This window comes from Athalia rosae, chromosome 2 (assembly GCF_917208135.1).
Source record: "Athalia rosae chromosome 2, iyAthRosa1.1, whole genome shotgun sequence".
Taxonomy (NCBI): Eukaryota; Metazoa; Arthropoda; class Insecta; order Hymenoptera; family Athaliidae; genus Athalia; species Athalia rosae.
This window is the reverse complement of record NC_064027.1, coordinates 6,308,790-6,330,962: the sequence shown is the minus strand read 5'-3', so window position 1 is coordinate 6,330,962 and position 22,173 is coordinate 6,308,790. Positions and strand designations below refer to the sequence as shown.

The 22,173-nt window shown below is 44.7% G+C and overlaps 1 protein-coding gene across 5 annotated transcripts in view; it reads left to right on the top strand.

Moving 5' to 3' along the window:
- The window catches only part of LOC105684547 (dachshund homolog 2), a 182,984-nt gene that overhangs the window by 114,083 nt on the left and 46,728 nt on the right, over window positions 1–22,173 (top strand). For all 5 annotated transcript variants that reach the window (XM_048651403.1, XM_048651402.1, XM_048651401.1 and 2 more), the window contains 3 exons: window positions 9,799–9,875; window positions 11,350–11,520; window positions 16,305–16,532. In XM_048651403.1, coding sequence (XP_048507360.1) covers window positions 9,799–9,875; window positions 11,350–11,520; window positions 16,305–16,532 — 476 coding nt within the window. The remainder of the gene's footprint in view (window positions 1–9,798; window positions 9,876–11,349; window positions 11,521–16,304; window positions 16,533–22,173) is intronic.

The following is a 22,173-nucleotide window of genomic DNA, read 5'->3' as shown; positions in this document are numbered from 1 at the left end:
GGCACCCGGAGCTTTTCCCGTCTGTCGAATACTGTCTTCTACTCAACGTGTTAATGTACTTCTTTCAAGGGCGAAAGCGGGGCGAAAGAACTCCTTAATGTTTCAATCGCTATTCACCTGTCAGGCTGTTTTTCAACCGGAACTTGCCGCATAATCCATCTAACCCCATTCAGGAAGGATTTCTCCGGGTAATTCGTTCAATTCAACCGCGCGGCGTATTACACTCGAATCGGGTTTGCTTTCATTCGATTCAAGATGGCCTCGCCTTCAAGAAAATCTCGGCTGTATCTACTTTCCAATTTTTTCAGCCCTTCTATTCCGTTATACCTTGGCTAATAATAAAATCATCTCCACATCACCCGCCGTATCAGCGATCGAAATGGAGGGGGCGAAAGTGGGGAGATTTTAGGGGTGCGCGTGGCGAGCGAATACGTACAGAGGACGACGAGACGACGGGGTGGTTAGTCGGCCGGTCGCCGACAAAGGCAATTCGAAAAACGGAGACTGTGCACGTATGTGTGTACGCGTCCTCTACACAACCTTCGTCGCTGAATATTTCATCCCCCTTCCTCCCCCCGCCCCCCTCCCCCCTCCCCACATACTGCATCCGAACAAAACGTTTTGACTCAGGTGTAATTCGTCAGCAACCACAAAACGAGGACATTGCTCAGCTTTTGCAATATTCAAAAACGGTGCTCAACTTCACTCCTCGAATCAATGATCGACCCTTCAACGTCACAAAAAATTTAGGAAATCGCATGGACCTCGCTCTATTCTTTCGGCAACGTTGAAGATATTTGAAAATTTCCAAAATGAAATGAGAGTTTCTTGTCGACGAAAAGTTCGAATGAAAATTGAATGATTTCTCGTTTCTGGACGCTTCGACGTCGGCGACGTAAAAAAGCACGGTGCAAATTCCTGCGTCACGTATCTCGGTCGGAGAAAAAAAAAATTAAAATTAAAAAGTCAGTCCCCATGTAAACGCCTGTGTATAATCTGAGCACCTCTGTATCGGTGTACCGTACGTACGCATGTAACTACTACATACCGTGTTGTATCGGGCGTACGGCGTGGGAGTGAAAACATTCGACCAATAAATACGACAAGTTCCATCAGAAAATTAAAAAACGGGTGGTGAAAATTAATTTAATTTTTTAAACGCGGTGAAAAAATTAATCATTTATTATTGGCCGAAAGGTATGTGCGGTGGTCTGGTTGGCGTATTTATAAAACATGTGTATCTCGCGCATCTCTCGTTTTACCAACGTTCCCGACGGTGGTAGTCGCATATTAGTTTATAGATTGGGCTGGAATTCGCGCAATGCGCCGCCGATGGAGGACCGAAGGTATTATACCTACACATATTACCCGTCAATCAACGCGCCCTGTAAACAACCGATTTCTCCCCATGTGTTTCGTCTCTTTTTATTTTTCATTGTTCTTTTTCTATTTTACTATTTTATCCTTTTCTCATCAATGCGATTTTATTCTCAACTCCGTGAGACGCGAGATCGCCAAGTTTTTCCCTTCGTTATTCGAACACCTGCACCCTCTTTCCCCCCCCCAGACTTACGTGTCCCGCAAGTTGGCTGCGCGACGGCCACTGATTGGCGGGGATAAAATCTTTTTATTATTTCGATCTCAGTTCGTAATACAGCGAATATAAAGTCAATAATTCTTCCGGCGGCCCGTGCACCAGTGGGATCATCCGAATGAAAGGGGGACCCTATAAAATTCCATATCCTTGAATTACCGAGCGTGCATCATCACGCATAGCGCTTCCCTCCTCGCTCGTCTTCTTTTATATCGTCAACAATATCTCGTATCACGTCTACAATAAGCGGCTATACGTTTCTTCTCGCGAATTATTATCGTCGTCGTCCTACCCCGAATTTCGTTGGTCATTTTCGTTGATAATCGCGAGCAAAGATTGTTCGTTCTTTCTCATTTCACGTACGAGCTACTCGAGGCTAAAATTTTGATATTTCGATCGACGCGAAGCTCGGTGGTTGGATTGTTGGTGGATTCGGTTGGATATTTCCGATGCTCATTCGTCGACGATGACGCGCGGAGCGGGAGTAATATAATCGAATAATAAGTGGCGCTACGCCGGGAATATATTAAATCTTTGTGAGAAATTTGAAACTTCTCGTGCGGTATTAAGTAAGTAGAGTTTCACGAATGACGTAGTGCCAAAGTTGGAAAGGTGATGGTGTATATCGTACCGATTTTCCATCCCCAATTCCCCGTCCATTTTCCCATTTCCAACCCCGTCGTTCGCCCGTATAGCTTCGCCAGAGCAGCGGCAGCAATCTTTTATTATTAGTGTAGGCTTTGCCAGACAATGAAACGAAAGGAACGGAATATGATATTGTACCACGGGATATAAGCGAGGAGTCGGAGCAGGAGGAGGAGGCGGGCGGGCGGGCGATGAAGGAGAAAGAGAAGAGGAGCTGCAGGGGGACCAGAAAAGCTATTGTCGGCCTCTTTGAATTTTAAAGTCACCGATCGATACGGCTCAGCTATGTGCCTTTCCTTTACTCTCCTTTACCCCACCCCGACCCCCCCCAACTACCCCCCTAACTACCCCCCCTCCCTGCAATCCTCGACTCGCCCCTCGCGTGTTTGTTCGGGACTGCCGATGAGCACCGCGTGATCCGCAAAGATCCGAGCGATCAACCCCCCCCCCCTACCTTTTCTCCCTTTGCTGCAGTCACACATATCGAATTCGGATGAAATTCAAAGCTGTCCAATTCACATTTCCCTCTCTCTCCTTCTCCGATATCATCGGGAAAACTGTACGGTCAAAAGTACAAAAAAAAAAAAAAAACAAACAAACAAACAACAACAACAGATGATTCGCTATATCGACTCTGGTGGTCGAACGATTTCTTCGCGATTTCGGGATGAATATTTTCATCTGGAATCGAAGAATACATCGAATTTTCCGCGTCGCCTAGGCGTGTACAGGCGGTCGGGTATATTACCGCGTTTAAGCGTCGTGCAGCAGGCGAATCTGCGGAAGAGAGAAATCAGCGGAGCCCCGAGGGCGTTAGTCGTCCGGGTGAGGGGGAGGGGGGGGTAGCGAGGGCCGAGGGTGAAGCGAGTATATATAATTCGGAGTCGGAACTCTGGAAAGTGAACTCGATGCCTGAAATGGCATGGAATGGCACGGTGGTACGCACATAGAGGAACGAAGGCTGTCACTAAATTGTCGACTCTAATGATAAATTACGCCCTCGGCTCGGGTCTCGCGCGTCTCGGACGAGCGGGGAATCAAATTGCAATTTGTTATTTGTAATTCTGAGTGTCGCTTAATATACTGGCAGCAACCCCGCCGGCGTACGGGGCTGACTGCCTCTCGCACATCGCCAGGCGAGAACGAAGGGTTAGAAATTAACCGAAGGTTCCCCGTATATTGCGCGCGTATATCATACGGCGGATCCGTCCGCCGTCAAAATCACCTGGACGTTGCGGACCTCGGGTTCGAGACGAAAATATTATCGACTCTCCGTCGACGAAATTTTTGGCGGTACAATTCGGGCGAAGTCGCTGTAATACAGGGGAATATTTCGCGCGCGCGATCGCTTCGTCGCGATTCACGTCGCGGTGGACTTGTTTCTTATCAGTTTTGCGCAAGAATAGGAGTCGACGAGGCTTCCGAAAGCCATAACCGAAACGGTAACTGCCACCCTCTGACTGATCGAGCTTATTCTTTTTTTTTTGGGCAGATCGGCTCGGGGCCACCCCATCCGATCAGCGTACGAGTTTTCTGATAATATTTCGATGGGTTCGGATGACTTCGGATGGGTTCGAATGGTTGGCGGGCTCCGGTTAGCTGCTCCGCGGCACACGCACGCGAATCCGAGGGTTCGCAAAGTGCTATTTTTCTGGAAAATTGAATAGTCAAAATTGAATGCCTACCACCCACCCTGCACCGCTACTTTTCGGCAGTCTCGCACGCTCTCTTTTTATCGTACACGGCTAGCGCTTCTCCTCCTCGATAACTCGCCGCGTATATAACGTTTATACCCTTTGTGTACGTCACGGTGACACTCGGGGACACCGCGCGGATGGATCCTCCTCTACCCCTTCGAATTTTTCCCCGAGAATTTACAAATCCGCGATAATAAATTCGAAGCTGGAGGATGTCGAACCTCGCACATTGTGCGTACCTACCTACCTACCTCGTACAACGAAACCTTTTCCAACGCCCGCACGCCCTCGGTGCGAGGTGAGTTCATATTTTTCTTTAATACCGGCTACACGCGGGGGGAGCGTTCGTCCGAGTCCCGCGTGTCTGGTAAAACCGGCGAACGATAAAAAAAAATCAAAGAAAAAAGAAGTGAGAGAAAGGGAGAGAGAGAATCGTCAGTTGCGAGCCGGGGCGAAGGGGGCGAGAGAGCGAGACGGAAGGAGAGCGAAAGGATGGAGACGGATGCGGATCGAACCCCGAAGAGACTTATATCGCCGGTGAGCCAGAGAACGAACGGATCGGGGCCCCCGGGGTAAACGGCGCCCGCCCACGCGCGTGTAACGTAGGTACACATGCGTAAATACCTTCCAAAGGGGTAAAACGAAATGGAATTATTTATGCAGACTCGCGGAACTCCGAACGAAAATTCAAACCTCCCCCTACATGCCTAAGGCCTGCTAATCGATATAACGGAATATCGTTGCATCGATAAGAAAAAAACTCACTTCTCTTTGGAAGTGTTCGGTTTTTTTTTTGTTTTTTTTTGTCTTCCTTCGAATACAGGATTATAATTAACTCAAGTCGCGCAGAGTAACTGGTGGAAATCGACAAAGGAGATGGAAAACTTTCCATTCAGGAGATTCTCGGCGTTCTATTCCATTGTTTCGTTTTTTTTTTACTTCGGTTCGATATTTTTTTCATCGTGGAAGTCGCGAGGCGGGAAAGAGCAGCGGAATAAAAACCCGCTGGGGAATGGAACGGAGCTTGGGGGGGGTCGGGGGTTCAGAGAGCCGATCGGGATTCCCTCGATTCCCCTCAGATCCCGAATCCAGGACTTCCATCGTCGACCGCGATAAGCTCCCGTAACGACTGTCGATAACCCCATAATCGAATCATCCGGCGAACCGCCACAATGCTGGAAAGTGATTTTTATTATTAGCTGATGCTGATTTATCCTCGCGGGACGCGTTTCTCCCAAAACTCACGTTGGGGTGGTCCGGTTGTTATCTCTTCTTTAGAGGGTGTTCTATCGGGGAATAAGGGGGCGGTGACAGCCCCGCATATGCTTCCCTCTCTCTCTGCCCCCTCGACCGAAGGGTAATAATTTCCAAATTTATGTACAAATGTTTCTTTCGGAGTTGAACGCGCGGGCAAATACCCGATACCCCCGATACCGCGGCTGCTCTCCCGTGCTTTCGGCGCGTGGGGAGATTTTTATCGTAAAATTTTTGTGAAATTGAAAAATGCTTTCTACTCCCGCGGCGGGACTGAATGGGGATCGCTGTAAACGCGCGGAAAAAGAGAACCCCATACAACCCCGAATTTCCACCCTTCATCCCTTAGGAGGATAACCTCCGAGGAGAATATTTTTCAACGGTCATTGAAAATTCGACCGTCACCTTCGCCGTTTGGATTATTTTATTTCGACTCGAAGAATTCTTGCGCACCCGGTAGACGGAATTCCCAGAGGACGCAATCAGGGGTAAAAGAAGCTCGCGTTTCGCGTGTTTCTAACCTCCACCCCCCGTCGACGACATCCGCGTATTATTAGTATTATCCCGCTCGCGGTATGCCGAATTGGAGCGCTGGGCTACTCGAGTTATCGCATTAGTCAGGAGGAGGAGAAACGTCGTCGTCGTCTCTCTATTAAAATATCGGTTTACGGGTGACGCTTTCTCGGCGTTAACGATCAATTTTTCGAGCCATGATTCACCCGCCACTCGGCTAAATCAGCGTTTCGAAATGGGATTTGGAGAAATCCAAGTTTCGATCATTTTCAATCGGACGATATACCCCGAGCTCCGGAACGGTACGCTCGCGAGGCCTTCGAGGAGTCGTTCGGGCGAACGAGCGAAGCGTGTAACGGCATTGTCTTCGAAAATAGATGGGCAGCGAAGATCGACGACACCGGGCGATAGGGCATTGTGTTGGGAAAACTTCCGGAACAATTTTGTTCAATCAGCATTAGAAGGGAAATCTCTGTCATCTAATTAAACCACTGTCCTCCTCGAACGTAAACTTCGCTTATCTCTGTCCCAGAATCTCGTTTAATCCTACAACTGGTGCACCGTGTGTATATACTACGTGTGTACCCGGAGCATAGCGTTTATGTATGAAGCGGATAGAATACTCTGCGCCCGTCTCATTTCCTGTCGGCGGGGGATCCGGGGGCTTCCCCGGGGGGGTCTTCGCTTCCAGAGGGGGGATACCTAATTAGCTACTTTGGTTGTTTAGGGAGCGCGGAGGAGTCGTCGACGTTCCGTCTATACTTCCATGCACTTCGCGATCTCCTACTCGAACTCCTCGATCGTCCCGCGCACGCACACGCACACACGTCACTCACCGGTCATTATACATAATTGTATAATTCATCCTTCGCATTTCTATTTACGACCAAATAACAGCTATCCGGAAAAAAATTTTCATCGAGCGTTTTTTACACGTCTCCGTCTCCGTCAACCTAATCGGCTACGACGGAGAAGAGATAGCGGGGACGAACCGTAAGTCAGACGTACACGTACGTTTCTCTGCGTTGGATCTGATCCGGTCTATCCGTCTGTCTGTCTGTCTGACACAGCGAAGATAGAAATATTAGCTGCCGCGTCATCTCCCCGGTAAGGAATGGAGAGTACGAGAAGCCCTCCATTATAACTCTATACGTAGCCGTATTATACGGGGAACACGAAGTTCGCGTGGTATCGTTTGTGTATCGCGAAGCTGCTGAGATATTGAATGAAAGATTCGAGACAACATCGGTAGATAGAAACGAAATTAATCTCAATAGCGTGTGCCTCGCGTCATTTATCACTCGGCTCGTTTTGCGCTGCGCGTATACCGCGCGGTAGGAATATCCCCCTTCTTCCCTTTTACCTAATTCCACTTTCACCCTCTACGCCCGCCCGCCCCCCCGCAACGCGCCGCAGATTGATACAAACTCGACGGCGATCGTTTTATCGCCACGTCCGCATCGCCTCTACGTTCCCGTTTCGATATCTATCGGACCCGCGACCTCCCGCGGGCAACCGAATCCTCCTGATTTTTCCCATCCGCGCGGAGACCCGACCTTCGACGAAATTCGCCTAAACCTTTGAGAGAAGTCTTTGGGATTGCTTCGGCGAAAAAATCGACGGATCGGGGCAGGGAACGGTCGATATTCGGGAATCCAGTTGGCGAAATGTCATCGGGACGATCGCGCGACGATTAATCCCGCACAAGAGAGGAAACGTGCGCAGGTGAGTCCGTCGAGTGTAACGTCGAAAGTTATATTGGTAAAACGGATGACTGACAATCACCGCATACCTCGTCCCCTACCATCATCCTATATTTCGCTCTTCCCTGAGCCCCGCGCGTGCCTCGATCCGATGCCTTTGTTCCTCTGGAATTAAAACTATTGTTATCATTATCGCCGGCTATGCCGACGATGCGTTTGATTTCCCAGGTTGCCGATGCCGACGTACATTACACACGCGTCGACCGTACAACGTTCGTTTACCGCGACGATCATGCAGGTGCGCGATACATATTGTTCGCGCGCAATACGACGGGTCTCTCTAGATTCTTCCCTTTTCAAATTCTGGGATCATCACATCGAAAACCGTAAATCAAGGGTCGTCCCCGATCACCGATCGCTATACGCCCTGGTTTATCTCGTCCGGATTTCGCTCGTTCGAAATTTCGCTCATTTATTATTTCGATGGCTCTAATTATTCGCGTGTAGCGCGGGGCGGGGGGGGGGGGGGGAGGGGGAGGGGGGTGGCGAACACAGCCACCGTGCGTAATGAAACTTGTAACATATTAACGCCGCGTATAGTTCCGATGTAGGTGGTGCACCGTAGAGGCATTGCTACGGCCGCATAGCTACCGTCGGGTACCACCGCGACGCTTCTACGTAATATTCAACTAATTACAAATTTAATAACCGTCGGCGTCGGCGACGTTCGTCGGTGGCGTGGTTATTGCAACCTCGCGATGTCTTGGCACCGACTCCAGTCGACTCGAGTTCAGTTTGACTCGCGCTCGTATAGTCGTTACGTACATACAATACTGCATACGGTACACGGAGTCGGGTCTGCAAAGGGGGTGAGAAAGTACAGAGCTCGGGATACAGGCGAAACGGAGGGCTGTGTGTAGACGCGAAGAGTGAGGGAGGAAGAAGAAGGGAGAAGAAGAAGAAGGAGAAGAGGACGGGCGAACCATCGGCCGTCTTAATCAACTCGTGTTTCCAATTAAAATTTAATTATTCCCCAAAATCGCGTCGTTATGATATCTGACGTCACTGCAGCGATTGCTGCAGGTAATTTTCCCACGTTGCAAAACTGCGCGGGTGAGGAGTAGGTTATAGGTGGTAGTAGGGTGTGGAAATTAGAGAAAGATACGAGGGACAGGAATTGTTGAACCCCCCCCGCGGTAATTCTTCGACTATATCAAAGAGCTTGCGAGGTAGAGCGCGCCGCGGTGGGTGTGGAAAAATTTATACAAGTATTATAGGTGTAACTTATCGCTCTTAGATAATATTTCTCTTGGGCTCTTTAAAAGCATTTTCTCATTAAAAAATTAAAGCGTAACGTCGGAGGAGGAAAGATGCCTCCGCGAAAACCGCGCCAGCCTCGTCGACCCGCCAAACCTTCGGACGGCTACGCCGAAAACCCCCATATAAAGAGAACGAGGGGAGAGAAACGAGAGTCGCGCTGCGCGGGCGTTGCTAAAGTGCTGGGCGCTTCTCCGCTCCCAGATGCGCCCGATATTATATAGCGTAATGACATTAACTTTCTACTTAATGGACCGCGGTTCGAATCGAGGTGCGAAACACCGCTGAAAGAAGTGTAGCTCGCCTCTCTACCCTGGGGGATAATTTCTGGAAGACGAAGAAAAAGAAGCGAAAAATTAAAAATTGAATGGCCCAAGAGTTCTACCGCCACATGCAGGAGAGAACGAATAAAATTGTTCTTATCCTGTTTTCTCGTAAAAAAAAAAAACAGAAAAAATACACCACAAGGCAAGCCTTCCGTTCGGGGTGTTCGACATTTTTTCGCCAACGTTTACGGAGACCGGGTTGTAATCTGACAAGAAAACGGGAAATCTTAACGTGTTTTTTTTTTCTCTTATTATCTTATTATTCTTTTTATTCGTTTTTTATCCTACCTAAAAAAATTATAACCGTGCGCGCGAGCGCAGGTTGAGTGCAGAATGTATCTTATAGGTATGGGGGGGGGGAGGGGTGGTATACACATTATAATATTACGCCTAAATGCCTCCCAGCGAAAGGCAAACAATATAAAAGCAAAATTAAAAGTTGCCGGTGAGATGAGATGGACGTAAAAAACATAAAACTGTAAAACATTCAGAAAGCCTGCGAGCCGCAAGTAATGAGGAGAGCACCGACAAGTTCAACGGTCTTTTACAACGTTGGGTGCTCGACTGTTTTCAGGAAATATTACCTATTACTCGTAACCGTGAGGCCCTTTGTCCTCGGCTCTTTTCTCGAAGTTTTTCCGCAGATCTTGTCATTTATATCCACGCAATTCGGATCGATTTATCGAATTTTTATACCCAATTTCTGCAATTCCCATTCGTTCATTCGCTTTTCTTTCTCTTTGTTGCAGACTGAGAGAAGAACGAGGAGACGCGGATCGAGCTTTGGCACTGGACCATAAACCCCGTGACCTGAGTTCTCACAACGGTAAGTTCTGAATTTGTTTCTTTTCTTTTCATTCGAATATCACACAGTCCGAGGTTAACCGTACGAAAATACGCTACGTCACGTTTTATCTACCCGTCAAGATTGTTAACGCTGATAATTACGTGAACGTGCAAAGTATAATTCGATGCATTCGATCGTTATCGTATTAATTAATCGAAAATCAAAGCCACGATTTCAATTACATCCCCCACCTATACCGGATACGTGGAAAAAATAAAATAAATAAATAGAAAAAAACCGTTCAACTGTCTAACGAATCATGAAAAATCTTCAACCACCTCACCTCAGACAACGTACGCAAAATCCTGGAAATAAAGACCGGGTAATTTTTCAACCGTGAAAAATTCCCTCATCGAGAAAACAGTCGGCCGGTCGAATTCGGTCGAACATAGCTATACATTCGGACAAAATCACTCCGCGGTTGCGGTAAATCCGGTGGGTCCAGAGTCACCATTGTCTTTTTTACTCTCCTCTTTTCTTTCGTTTCGTTTTTTCTTCTTCTTAGATTTTTTCAAATCGTACCGCGCCGATCGTTTAGACTGCAGAGATTAAGAGAGTTCGATATCGAGTTTCATACGCCGGCCTCGTCCGTAGACGGGGATGACCACGCCACGTGTTTTTTTCCAATTCCCTTTAATATTTTAATCTGTCTGGCCACAAATCCTTTATCTCCTCGCGAGCCTGAGCTTGCTCACCCAGCTTTTTTCTTTTTTTTCTTTCTCATTTATTTATCCTTTTTTTCTTTTCTTTTCGCTTTTTTCCTTTTTTTGTTTTCGTCTTCTACATACACACAGAGAGTTCCTACGTTGTACAGAAACGCCAAGATAAATTCATTCCGGGGCAAAGCTGCTACGATTAAAGTATTTCACGGGAGGCAGGCCGACCGAGCTGACGGGCTTTATTGCACGTGCTACACGTAGATACGTATGTACAACCGCATTGTTGTGTGCCGTAGGACAGGATACGTGAGGTGAGCGTTTGTGTGTTGGAAAACGAATCCGTTAGTCTAGTGGCGAAATCCGTGGCGCGCACCCCCAAGATACAAGCAACCTCCTCTTCGTCCGTGTGCGTGTTGTATAGGGACAGCGAGAGAGTCCCGGTCTACGGCGATGGCGATGCGCGGTCGAGTGGCTCATTCGCTGCCCAAACAGAATCCATCCACGTCAGGATTAAAATGCTAGGATATCAAATACGCGTATATACGTGTACGTAGGGCAGGACTCGGAAAGTGGATAGTTGGCTTGTTCCACTCTAAATAGGGCGGCTACCAGGCAAATAAAATCCATCAAGTTGTCAGTCGAAACCGAAGCACGCGTGTACTTCGTTGTACAGCCAATACGCAGTCCGGGAAACTCCGTACGCCTACCGTTTATTCATTTTCCCAATTTAACGGGGTATCTATCTATATACAATCGGGAACGCACGAATCCAACCACGAATTTTTCTGTTTCAGGATCGTCGAACGGACACAGTCCGGTTTTAAATTTATCCAAAACAGCCGGCAGTGGAAGCGTCGGTGAACATTCGGGCAGCGAAGCTGGCGCCTCTCATCGATCTCAAGATGACGAGGACGACGAGGACAACCATTCCGAAGACCTGGACGACGATAACGACAAGGACGACGGTAAGCGATACCGATTATCAGAAGTATAACGAGAGAACAACAGGTGTGACCGAGACCGCATCATCGTCTTTACCGCGTCTGAAACTCGTAGCGTTTCTTTCCCGTGTCTTTTTTTTCAACAAAGACCCGGAGTCAGAAATTAAAAGTCGAAACGCCGCCACCTTTTCCCGGCGAGGAACGCGAGATCTCTTGACAGCCGTAGCTTCGTTTCCGAACTAATTTAGGTACATTTCGTTGGATATACATATATGCAAATGAAGAAATAATTATATCGGTCAGAGTAGTTGTTTGGGTGGGGTATACGCAGGGATCGGGTCTTTCGGAGTCGGAATGGGAACGGGAACGGGAATGGGAATGGGAATCTGAAATGGGAATGGGAATATTGCGGTGGGTCAGAGGTATCTCACCTCTCATCGATCATCGGGGGGGCCCCTGAGACCTTCTGGGATTCATTCACGTCGTCCGCGCTCCGAGAAAACACGTCTGACGTTTGGTTCAGCGGTTGTCAAAATATTTCGAAACATCCTGCGCCAGACTCCCATCGAGGGAACGCAGCGATTCTTCGTCGGCGGCGGGTATCACGAACCCGCCGCTGACGCGCTAGCTGACCGCGCCGACGTCGCTCCTACAACTCGAGCCAAATTGCGACGAGGGAAAATTAGAGCCGGCGAACGAGATCGCTAGGGGTGAATTTCGGAGCGACGAAAATCGGTCGAATTTCGGATGGTTTTTCAAAGTGAACTCGGTCGCGAGGAATCAAGAACCACTGATCTCGTCGGATTCTCTCTACTTTGGTATAGGTACAACATCCCGACCCAAGTTCCGAGGGATTGTGAGATCATTAGAGAAAGATCTCCGGTATATTTAGTTTCATTTTAATAACGAAAGATACGAGACGGGATAGGATCTCGGTTATGGTTAAAAACTTTCTTGACCAACTATCGCGCACGATCCCACCTCACACCTCGAGTCAGCCGAGCGTTATAATCGCATTGATTTCTAATCGATTCCTCGATTGTCGCTTCGGAGCGTTAATTGGGACGGTGATGCCCAATTAAAGACGGATCAATTCTGGCGGCTGACTATAGCCAGTTTTTCGTCCCTACCCTCTTCGGTACCAACGTGAAACTCGGAGAGAGAAAAAAAAAAAAAAGGTTACATCTCATACGGTTTGAAAATAATCGATTTTCGTCAAATTTCTTTTCGGTATAACGAGGCGATCGTTCCACCTCCCCGAAAACCGAATGCGACGCGACTCCCCCCCGCCCCCCTCGGTATGTACACGCGTCAAATTAACGACCACTTCATTACCATTCGGATTGTACGTATTAGAGATCCGCGAGTACGAGATGAGGATAACATTATTTCGCGTGCCGAATGCGCGGGGGGGTAAAAGCGCTTACTAAATATCAAGTTGTAACTATAAATCTGCGGGGCGGTGTGTACGTTCGGTAGAATTGATACCCTATATACGTATACGTGTACATATTCTCTGTAACGTTGAAACGGACCAAGAAATATCGTGTTGCTCAGCGTGGAAGCTCCGCGCGCGAATAACGCGGACAAGGGGTAGGTGGCCTTGTGGGAGTGAACACGCGTTCGGAATGCAGTTCTGATTTAATGAGACGCACTGCAGTTTCTTAGAAATACTCCTCGCGAATTCGTATCACGGACGTAGGTATATACATATACGCATGTATCCGTGTATATACGCGCAACGTACCCACCGACCCGGTGATAATAATTTGCTCATTCGTTGCTCCCTCCTAACTTGGTCAATTAATAATATACTATATTTATAAACGAGTCAGACTTCGATTCCGAATAAATCGATGTGAAATAATTTTCGTTTGAAACGCATTAAATTTGAAATTTCTACGGTCGACGGTTTTTCTTCGTTTTTTTTTTTTTTTCTCTCTCTTCTCGATTTCGATCGCATGCACTTTACAGTCGTGCAGAACCGGCGATCGGTATGCCCACAGTTTATATTATACTCAAAGGAGCGAGCCGCCTTCGTTTCCTTCTATCTGCGGTTCTGATATTTAGCGGAGGTGGTGGACCCTCCGGGACGCGAAATATCGAGACTATATACCCGCGTACATATGTATAAACTATAGAGGTAACTAATGCTACGCTGTAAGGTGCGCGCTGATAATTAAAAGACGATACAATAAACCACGTATCATTGACCATAAAACAACACTCGCTCGCGCGCGCGATCGCTCGGTCCAGTTGAGAGAAGAATACGTACACGCGTATAAATATACGTATGCATACGCGTGTGTATAAGCGAGAGTCAATATACGTATCTCCTTTTTCTTATTCTTCTTGTTCCTCGCCGGATCTCAACCGCAATATAACCATAAGACATTTCTTCGGTTTCTCGTATACCTATGTAATATTTTTATGTAAGCTGCCCGCCGCCCAGTGATAAATATAATAAATATCCCGCGTGCAGCGTGTCATTTGATGTTGGCCTAATTGATCTAACTCGGTATCATTTTACCGACTCTCGCGCGCCGCGATTGCTATCTTATTGTAACAGCATATCAACCTAAAAGAGAAGAAATGTCGATTTTTTACCCTGAAATCGAGAATACTCCAAGGGGTACTCCGAAGATTTTCGATTTGGCATTTTTCCCTTTAGAGTTTTTCGATTTTTGGGCCAGAAATTAGGTATTTCAAAAATCGTCCATATGGTACTTTTCTTATGTATTTTGACCTCAGGAAGCCGAATCTGAAAGAAAAATTGATCTATCTCTAAAATTGACCGAGTTATCGCCAATTTTCAGCTTTTTGGGGTCAAAAATAAAAAATTGATTTTTTAGTCTATCTTAATGTAATTTGAGCTCAGGAATCCGAATCCGGAAGAAAAATTGATCTATCTTCAAAAATAATCGAGATATCCCCATTTGTTCGCATTTTTTGGTACAAATTTGAGGATATCTCGAAGGGAAAAAATCGTAGCTCAATTTGGACGACGGATTCGTGTTTCTGAGGTCGAAATACATAAGAAAAGTGCCATACGATCAATTTTAAAAAATAAAAATTTTTGGCCGAAATCTGAAAAAATCGTAAGGGGTACCCCTTGGAAAAATCTCAAATTTTGGCCGAAAATTTTTATTTTTAAAAATTGATCGTATGGCACTTTTCTTATGTATTTTGACCTCAGGAACACGAATCCGTTGTCCAAATTGAGCTACGATTTTTTCCCTTCGAGATATCCTCAAATTTATGCCAAAAATCGCGAAAAAATGGGGATAACTCGGTCATTTTTGCAGATAGATCAATTTCTCTTCCGGATTCGGATTCCTGAGCTCAAATTACATTCAGATAGACTAAAAAATCAATTTTTTATTTTTGACCCCAAAAAGCTGAAAATTGGCGATCACTCGGTCAATTTCAGAGATAGATCAATTTTTCTTCCAGATTCGGATTCCTGAGGTCAAAATACGCCAGAAAAGCATATTAAACCCAATTAAAAAGAGAGTTGATTTCTGAGCCAAAATTGAAGTATGTTTAAAATTGCTGCAAGACATTTTTCAATTTATTTTCACCCCAGGAACACGAATCTGTCGTCAAAATTGAGCTACGATTTTTTCCCTTCGAGATATCTTCATTTTTATGCTTCAAAAAGTGAAAAATTGACGATAACTCGATCAATTTTCTAGATAGATCAATTTCACTTGTAAATTCGTGTTCCTGAGGTCAAAATACATCAGATTAGCATATAAAATAAAATATTTTTTTTTGGTCCAAAATCGACAAAAATCCAAGGGGTAGCACTTTGGATTTTGACAATTTTTGGGCCAAAAATGAATTTTGAAATTGATTGTATGATGTTCTTCTCACGTTCTTCAAAACCCACAAACAAAAAGGTCAAATTCTGGCCCCAATTTAAAAAAAAATCGAACAATAAAGCTAATAAGCTTCACTTATTTCGAAAACTCTAATCGGCCCTCAACTTTTCAGAGCAGGAACAACAAATACGGTGAAATGAAAATAATTAAACCGAGATGATAAATCATCCTTGCTGTACACGGACATACGTATTCGATGATAGTTCGACGTTGTAATTCCATAACGATCTAATTTAAAAGTAATTAAACCCCTCCGATTATGCAGAGGCTGTATTCGTGGAAACGCATCGTATTCCGTACGTGCGGTGCGATGTTGTCGTGAATTAAAAGGTTTAAGGTACGCGCTGGATCGTAGGGATTAATTCAATTGAAATAACGTTAAATCAAATGTTCGCGGATAGGTAACAAGGGGGCGTCGGGACGTTACGGCTCTGAGACACGCACCGGTTATAACTTTTGAAGAAAAACAAAAAATCGAATGAATAAAATAAAAAGAAGTCTCGAGAAATTGATGAAGAACAAAAAAAAAAAAAGAAAAAAAAAAAACCAAGTAAATAAGTCTTTCGCAAAGACGTATCCTCCGCGTCATCGCGCAACTCTTTTGCCGTCCCGCCCCCACCTCGCGTACCGTCAGGTACAGCTACGTATATGGAAACATGTTGCCGGTACCCCGCACAGCTGAGAGGAGCAGACATTTGGCCAGCGCGGAACGGGATGAAATTTATTATCATCATTTAACACGTCGAATCCTAAGTGCAATAAGAGATAAGAATATATGTACGCACGCATGTGTGGTGCGGCATCGACCGATTATCGATTTTTATTCTCATTCGTTTGGTGTTGGTTTGATTTTTTCTCTCTCCTTTTTTCCTTTTCTTCCCCGGAGATCTTCGAGGCTAATTTTTGTTCGTCTTTTGGTTTCAGATCTTTCGGACGTACCGGAGAATCTACCACTACCAGCTCCGGGTTCGGAAAGTCCGCAAGCTCTAAATTATTCTCAAATAGCATCGGCGGCAGTCGCGGTGTCGCAGGGTGGGCATCAGGACCCCTCGGTATCGAGCACCGAGACACTTTTAAGGAACATCCAAGGCCTCCTAGAGGTCGCGGCGGACAATGCACGGCGGCAGGAGCGCAAGATCAACCACGAGAAAGGTCAGTGGCAGGGCTTTCTTAAGACCCTTGAGGGCGCTCTCCACAATTTTATTATCTTTCAACTATCCCAGAACCACATTAGTAGGAGGCATTGATAAACCACAATTATTATAAATTATATCAAAATACTAATTTCCATTCAATCGATCCGACGCAAATATATCCTGCAAGAAATTATGTCCGCGGGCGTCGCGGTAGGGGGGGGGGGGGGGATTTAAACCGGATGCGATTCGAATTATTCATCAAATTGTCGTCGCAACGCGTACGTTCTTTTTTTTTTCTAAATTCTATGCAAATTTTTTTTTTCATCACGGACTTAGCGCTTCTCTCTATAATAAAAACGAGACGAATATCATCAAACGCCACTTTTCTTTTCCTATACATTCTCTCTGAAGACTGCAGGCGTCTTGCGATAAGCCGTACATTTATATAAATAAACTTATTACCGAGGCGAACAATCTTACAATCATAATTAACAACGTATTCTCCAATCATAAAAATAGAATTAGCGTCAGGGGTGATTAATTTGTTTCCTTATTTTCTTCAACCTGGAACTGCAACTTAAAAAAATGCATAGATATATAATATATCGTCTGCAGCTTTTGTTGAGATCATATTGATACAGACAATTATTAATATAAAATTTATTTAAAATATCTAATCGATTAGAATTTTATTATTTATATACATAAAAACAAAAAAATTAAAAAATTAAACAAATAATAATAAAAATAATACAAATACATAATTACTAACGATTGTTAATGTAGTGATTAGATAGTTTTTACCGTATATATTAACGTATATATTTAAAATATATTATTGATATGCATGTAGATGTAGACTTGATAACGAAACACACTTATATCAATAGTGAAACATTATTGATCAAGAGAAATGAGATGAACGATATATAGATGAATTAATTATAAATAAAACTAGAAAATTAATATGGCATAGTTACGCTCGTCTAATAATATCGCCATTCCGTTTTCTCTCTCTATCATATTATCTGAAATAAATTATATAATCTCATGTAGAATCTAGACGTACGTATTATTATACATATACTACATACATACCGCCACCTGATGATCTCGGAGAAAACATATATAATATAATTATCGTATAGGTATACATACACGATTATCATTAATATTCTAATTGAAGAGAAAACAAAAAAAAACTTCGGCCATCCGAAGATAATCAGTGATCACGCTGCTGAGACAAAAGGAAAAACGAAATATAAAAGAAAGAATTTTTGGAAAACGCGTACGTCGCCCAGATTATTACATCATATCAGAATTATTGACTATACATATATAGGTACACGTTATGCTACATTAAGTGGGAAATTTCGAAAATCATTCAACAATTAATACACACACACACACGTACGTACATACGCATACATTTTAGTTAATTATGATTATTATCCGATAAAATAATAAGACTTGATAATATCTCAATGTGTAAAGTGAAGCGTCGTGTCATTTTATTGTTACCGATTGCCGCGGAGTCATTTATTCGCTGTACAAAGAAAATAATAATCATCATCATTAGTATAATTGTTATTATTATTCGGAAGAACGTGGGTGATAACCAAAAACTTGAAAGAAATAGGAGCTATTTTTCTTTCTCCTCCTCGAAATCGGTAACAACAAGATCTCGATGCTTATAAAATGTTGCCATTTTAGTCATTAATTATTATAACACATATTATACATATTTACTATTGAATAGGTACCTTATATATACATATAATAAATATCTATATATAAATATCATATACATACGCACTACCGATTTCGAATTAATTAATATCAGTTATTGTACAATAAGTCTTGTATAAGATATTATTAATGAATATCATCATCATTACTATCATCACCATCATCATCATTATTATTATTATTATTATTATTATTGTCACCATTATTATGATTATTATTATCTTCATTATTATTATTATCATCATTATTATTATTGTAAAACATGGACACAAGCATACATGATACTTTGATGTCGATCTATATACATGAAACAAAAAAAAAAAAACCATTTATGAGTTGCAAATAAAAATGACTTACAAAAGAAAAAATACTTTGAGTGAAACGAGTCAAATGTGTGCTTGATCAACAGCAGATGTGACACTTTTAATATTTATATATATTAAATATACAGAGGTGTTGCACCTGACACGTATTTCTATTATTATTGACAAAAAAATTTCTAAATTCGTCCAATCATTTTTTTTTTCTTTCAATTTTCCTACAGGAGTTAATCGAGCGGTACTCATCGTAGATTTAATATAACGTACATAGAAAAAAAAAAAAGAATAAGAGTAGAGAGAGGTGTAGAATGAAAGAGAGAGAATACGGAAATTGACGATGAATAATGTTACGCTTTGTATAAATCAGCTACATCTGCCTTTGATCAATTATCACTATACTCGTACATAAGAATTTATCACTTATCAATACATCGCAGTATAAAATCGGCGAAATTTGGAATTTTTTTTTTTTTCTCTCGGCCTAATGTAAACCAGACTCACGTACGTTACACGTATAACGTTACACACGTCCAGTCATCGTGAGTAATTAAATCTTACGTATGTTACGTAATGTTTGTTTATATATTCCATTGGCGAAATATTTACATACATATATGTATATACGTACGGAGGCATACGTTGGATATAAAGGTATACGCGTTTTGTGATTGACGTCATGCGTTTTACGTAATGCAGATAAACGGAAAATTTTTTCTTCTTCCTCCTCAAAAGTTTCAGTTTTTCGGCTGTAATTATATCCGCAGCGTCGATGTCTCGCTACGCGGTATGGAAAACGAATCGGGGAAAAATAGGAGATCGCTCGTTAGCCGAGGCAGCGTCGATCGAACGAAAATTGTTAATGTAATTTTAATTTATAGCCGGGATTATTCAGATGCGAGGTGCATCGGTGCAGCGGGATACCTTGACGTGTAGTCGAACGCATCGCGGAGCAAAATAGTTTTCAAAGACGTTTAAGCCGTTCACAGTGGCATCACGTGTCTCGAAAGACCCAATTTAATACTTGAACGAAGCGGCAGCTCGTTTTACACCAGATGGTTTTACATACACGACCGCGGTATCGGGTTACTCCCCGCCTTATACCTTATTTCACCTTATGTACCACTCAGAGCGGAGCTGCTCTCCTCCTCTCCTCCTCCCGTCTTTTCTTCTTCTTCGCTTCTCGATCGTTCTCCGTTTTACCGATGTCCCTACGTACACCGCGTGGGTCGGCTTATACCTCATTGTCAGCCTTATAACGTCCGCCTCGCCTCGCCTCGGACGCGGGGACGATCGCCCCCGCCCCTGCCACCCCGTTAATAAACGGGCCATCGCTGCACGAGCCAATTCACGCGAGATGACCGAGCGTACGACGCATTATCGATAGATATTATTATCTCGCTCTCGTTCCCTCTTACCGTGTGCGGGCGAAAGGACGAAAGTCTTTCGGGCTCGACGACGAGCTGCGGGCTGCGGAATAAGAAGACGTTTCTTATATTCTTAGGCGGGATATCCTCGCGTGCCGTCTCGTGTTTCACGCGTAAATATATCCCCGCTAATATTCCAAAGCCTTTCGATACAAGGATCTTCATCTCATACCCCGCGCGCTCTCCTTCGCTGATAATTTTAGCGTTGTTGCTTTTTTATTTTTCACTTTTTGTACCTCCGTCGTTTCAGCTACCTGAGCGGTTCAATTGTTCCCGGTATCAGGTGCGGATACGTGTACATACGAAAAATACGTGTGCGCAGTCTCTTTATTGGCAACTCCAATGAGATAAGCGCTCTCTACCGAAGTTAAGTCTTCGGACACTTATTGGCTCCGCGTTATCTCGGTTATCGCTTATATTCGCTACAGCGGTGTAAGAAATAATTAATTGCTCGGCGTACGGTATGTATGGTATAATATACCCGTATAACCCTGCACGCTCTCGGTTCAGGTGAAATAGGGTGTATTCTTCGGCTCTGGTGCGGGACTAGCAGCCCGCTGTTTTTCTTTGAAATAATTTATTTATGCCTTTTTTCCTTACGACGGAGGCCGTTTCTGCCGTACTCTTTAGCGCCATAAGTTACGCCGTTCCGTTCAATTCCACCCCCTCCCCTCCCCCCTCCCTTCCCTTCCGTTACCCGTTCCCCGTTCCCCGTGTTCCGTTCCGGAGAGGCAAAGACAATACGCGGGTGGGTGGCTGCGAGGCGGGCGAAACGATGCCGGTGCGGTATAATGCTGGTTTTCAGGGTACGTAGGCATGTGTAAACTATACATATCTCGTGGTCCTTCTTCTCAGTCTTCCTCTTCCACTTCTTCTTTTTCTTTTTCTTCTTCTTCCTCCTCTTCCTCCTCCTCCTCCGCGCCGCTGCTTTTGCACCGTTGTGCAGATGCACCTCCGAGCTGCCGCAGCACGCCCGGTATCTCCGATCTTCCCGAGATAGCAGCGCAATGCGCTCCCTGATTTTACTCTTGGTAAGAGAACGCGCGTGGATCGGATGCATAGGTCTATAATACAGCGTACACCGTACCACCGTTACCTATATACACGCGGTGTAAAACCCCCGGGGATAAGCGACCGCATGGAATACGCGGCGCACTCTTCCCCCGACACGGGGCTAGCCCGGAGGGAATTGAGTTGTAGCCCGGAGTGGAGGATCTTATGTAGATTCCTTGTAGATCGTGCGCCCGATTCGATCGCGATTGGCTACCCGGTACCCGGGTTAATTAAAATTGTGGACTCTCGGACGACGCTGCCGCCGCTTTTGCTCTTACTTTTACCTCTATACTCAACCAGACCCCACCTCTCGGATATATTCATCCCCGTCACCGTATACCGGACCTCCGCAAAAAATATCGCCGCGATATCCATGCGTCTCGCGCGTAAACGATTCTCGAGCTCGATATCGACCGGGTTCATTTGGATGAAAAAAGTAAGAAAATGCGTCAATCATATTCCCGGAAAATCAGGAATGACGCGTCGGTCCGTAGGTATAGGTGCGCATCCGATGGAAAGGGAATAAATTTTACGGCCGTACAGCATTCGGTCCTTAACCGCGACCGGTTTTATTGTGTTTAATGTTTACTTTAATTAGCGGCGTATTGTCTTAGATTTAATTAAGACCGGAATTAGTTTATTGGTTGTGGCACGCCCTTGTAGACTTACACAAACAAAACGTAGGATATCCATGATCCGCCTACTCCGTAAAACTTACGGTCTAGTCTACAAGGTAGAAAACTGTATACGCACGGATTATATGGTGGCGCTTCGAGCCCGGGTAGTAAATGCCTCGCAGCTTTTATCCCTCGGGTCCCGAAGAACATGCCTAGCGACAGCGAGATACCGAGAAAACTGAGGAAACTAAAAATTACGTTGAATTACGGAAGAGGGAATATCCCGGGATTAAGTAATTCTTCACGCTCTCTTGGTATTGAGAAAAAAAAAGTCTTCTTTCCGAAACTATTTCTTGCGGAGGATCCTTCGCGCGGATATACATTATACGTATACGTGTGTGTCGTGTGTTCGAATCCTCGGAGATTTCGCCTCGCGAAGAGGGTCGGTGTTAGCCGAATGTGGGCCACGTGTATACACAATTTATACACACCTC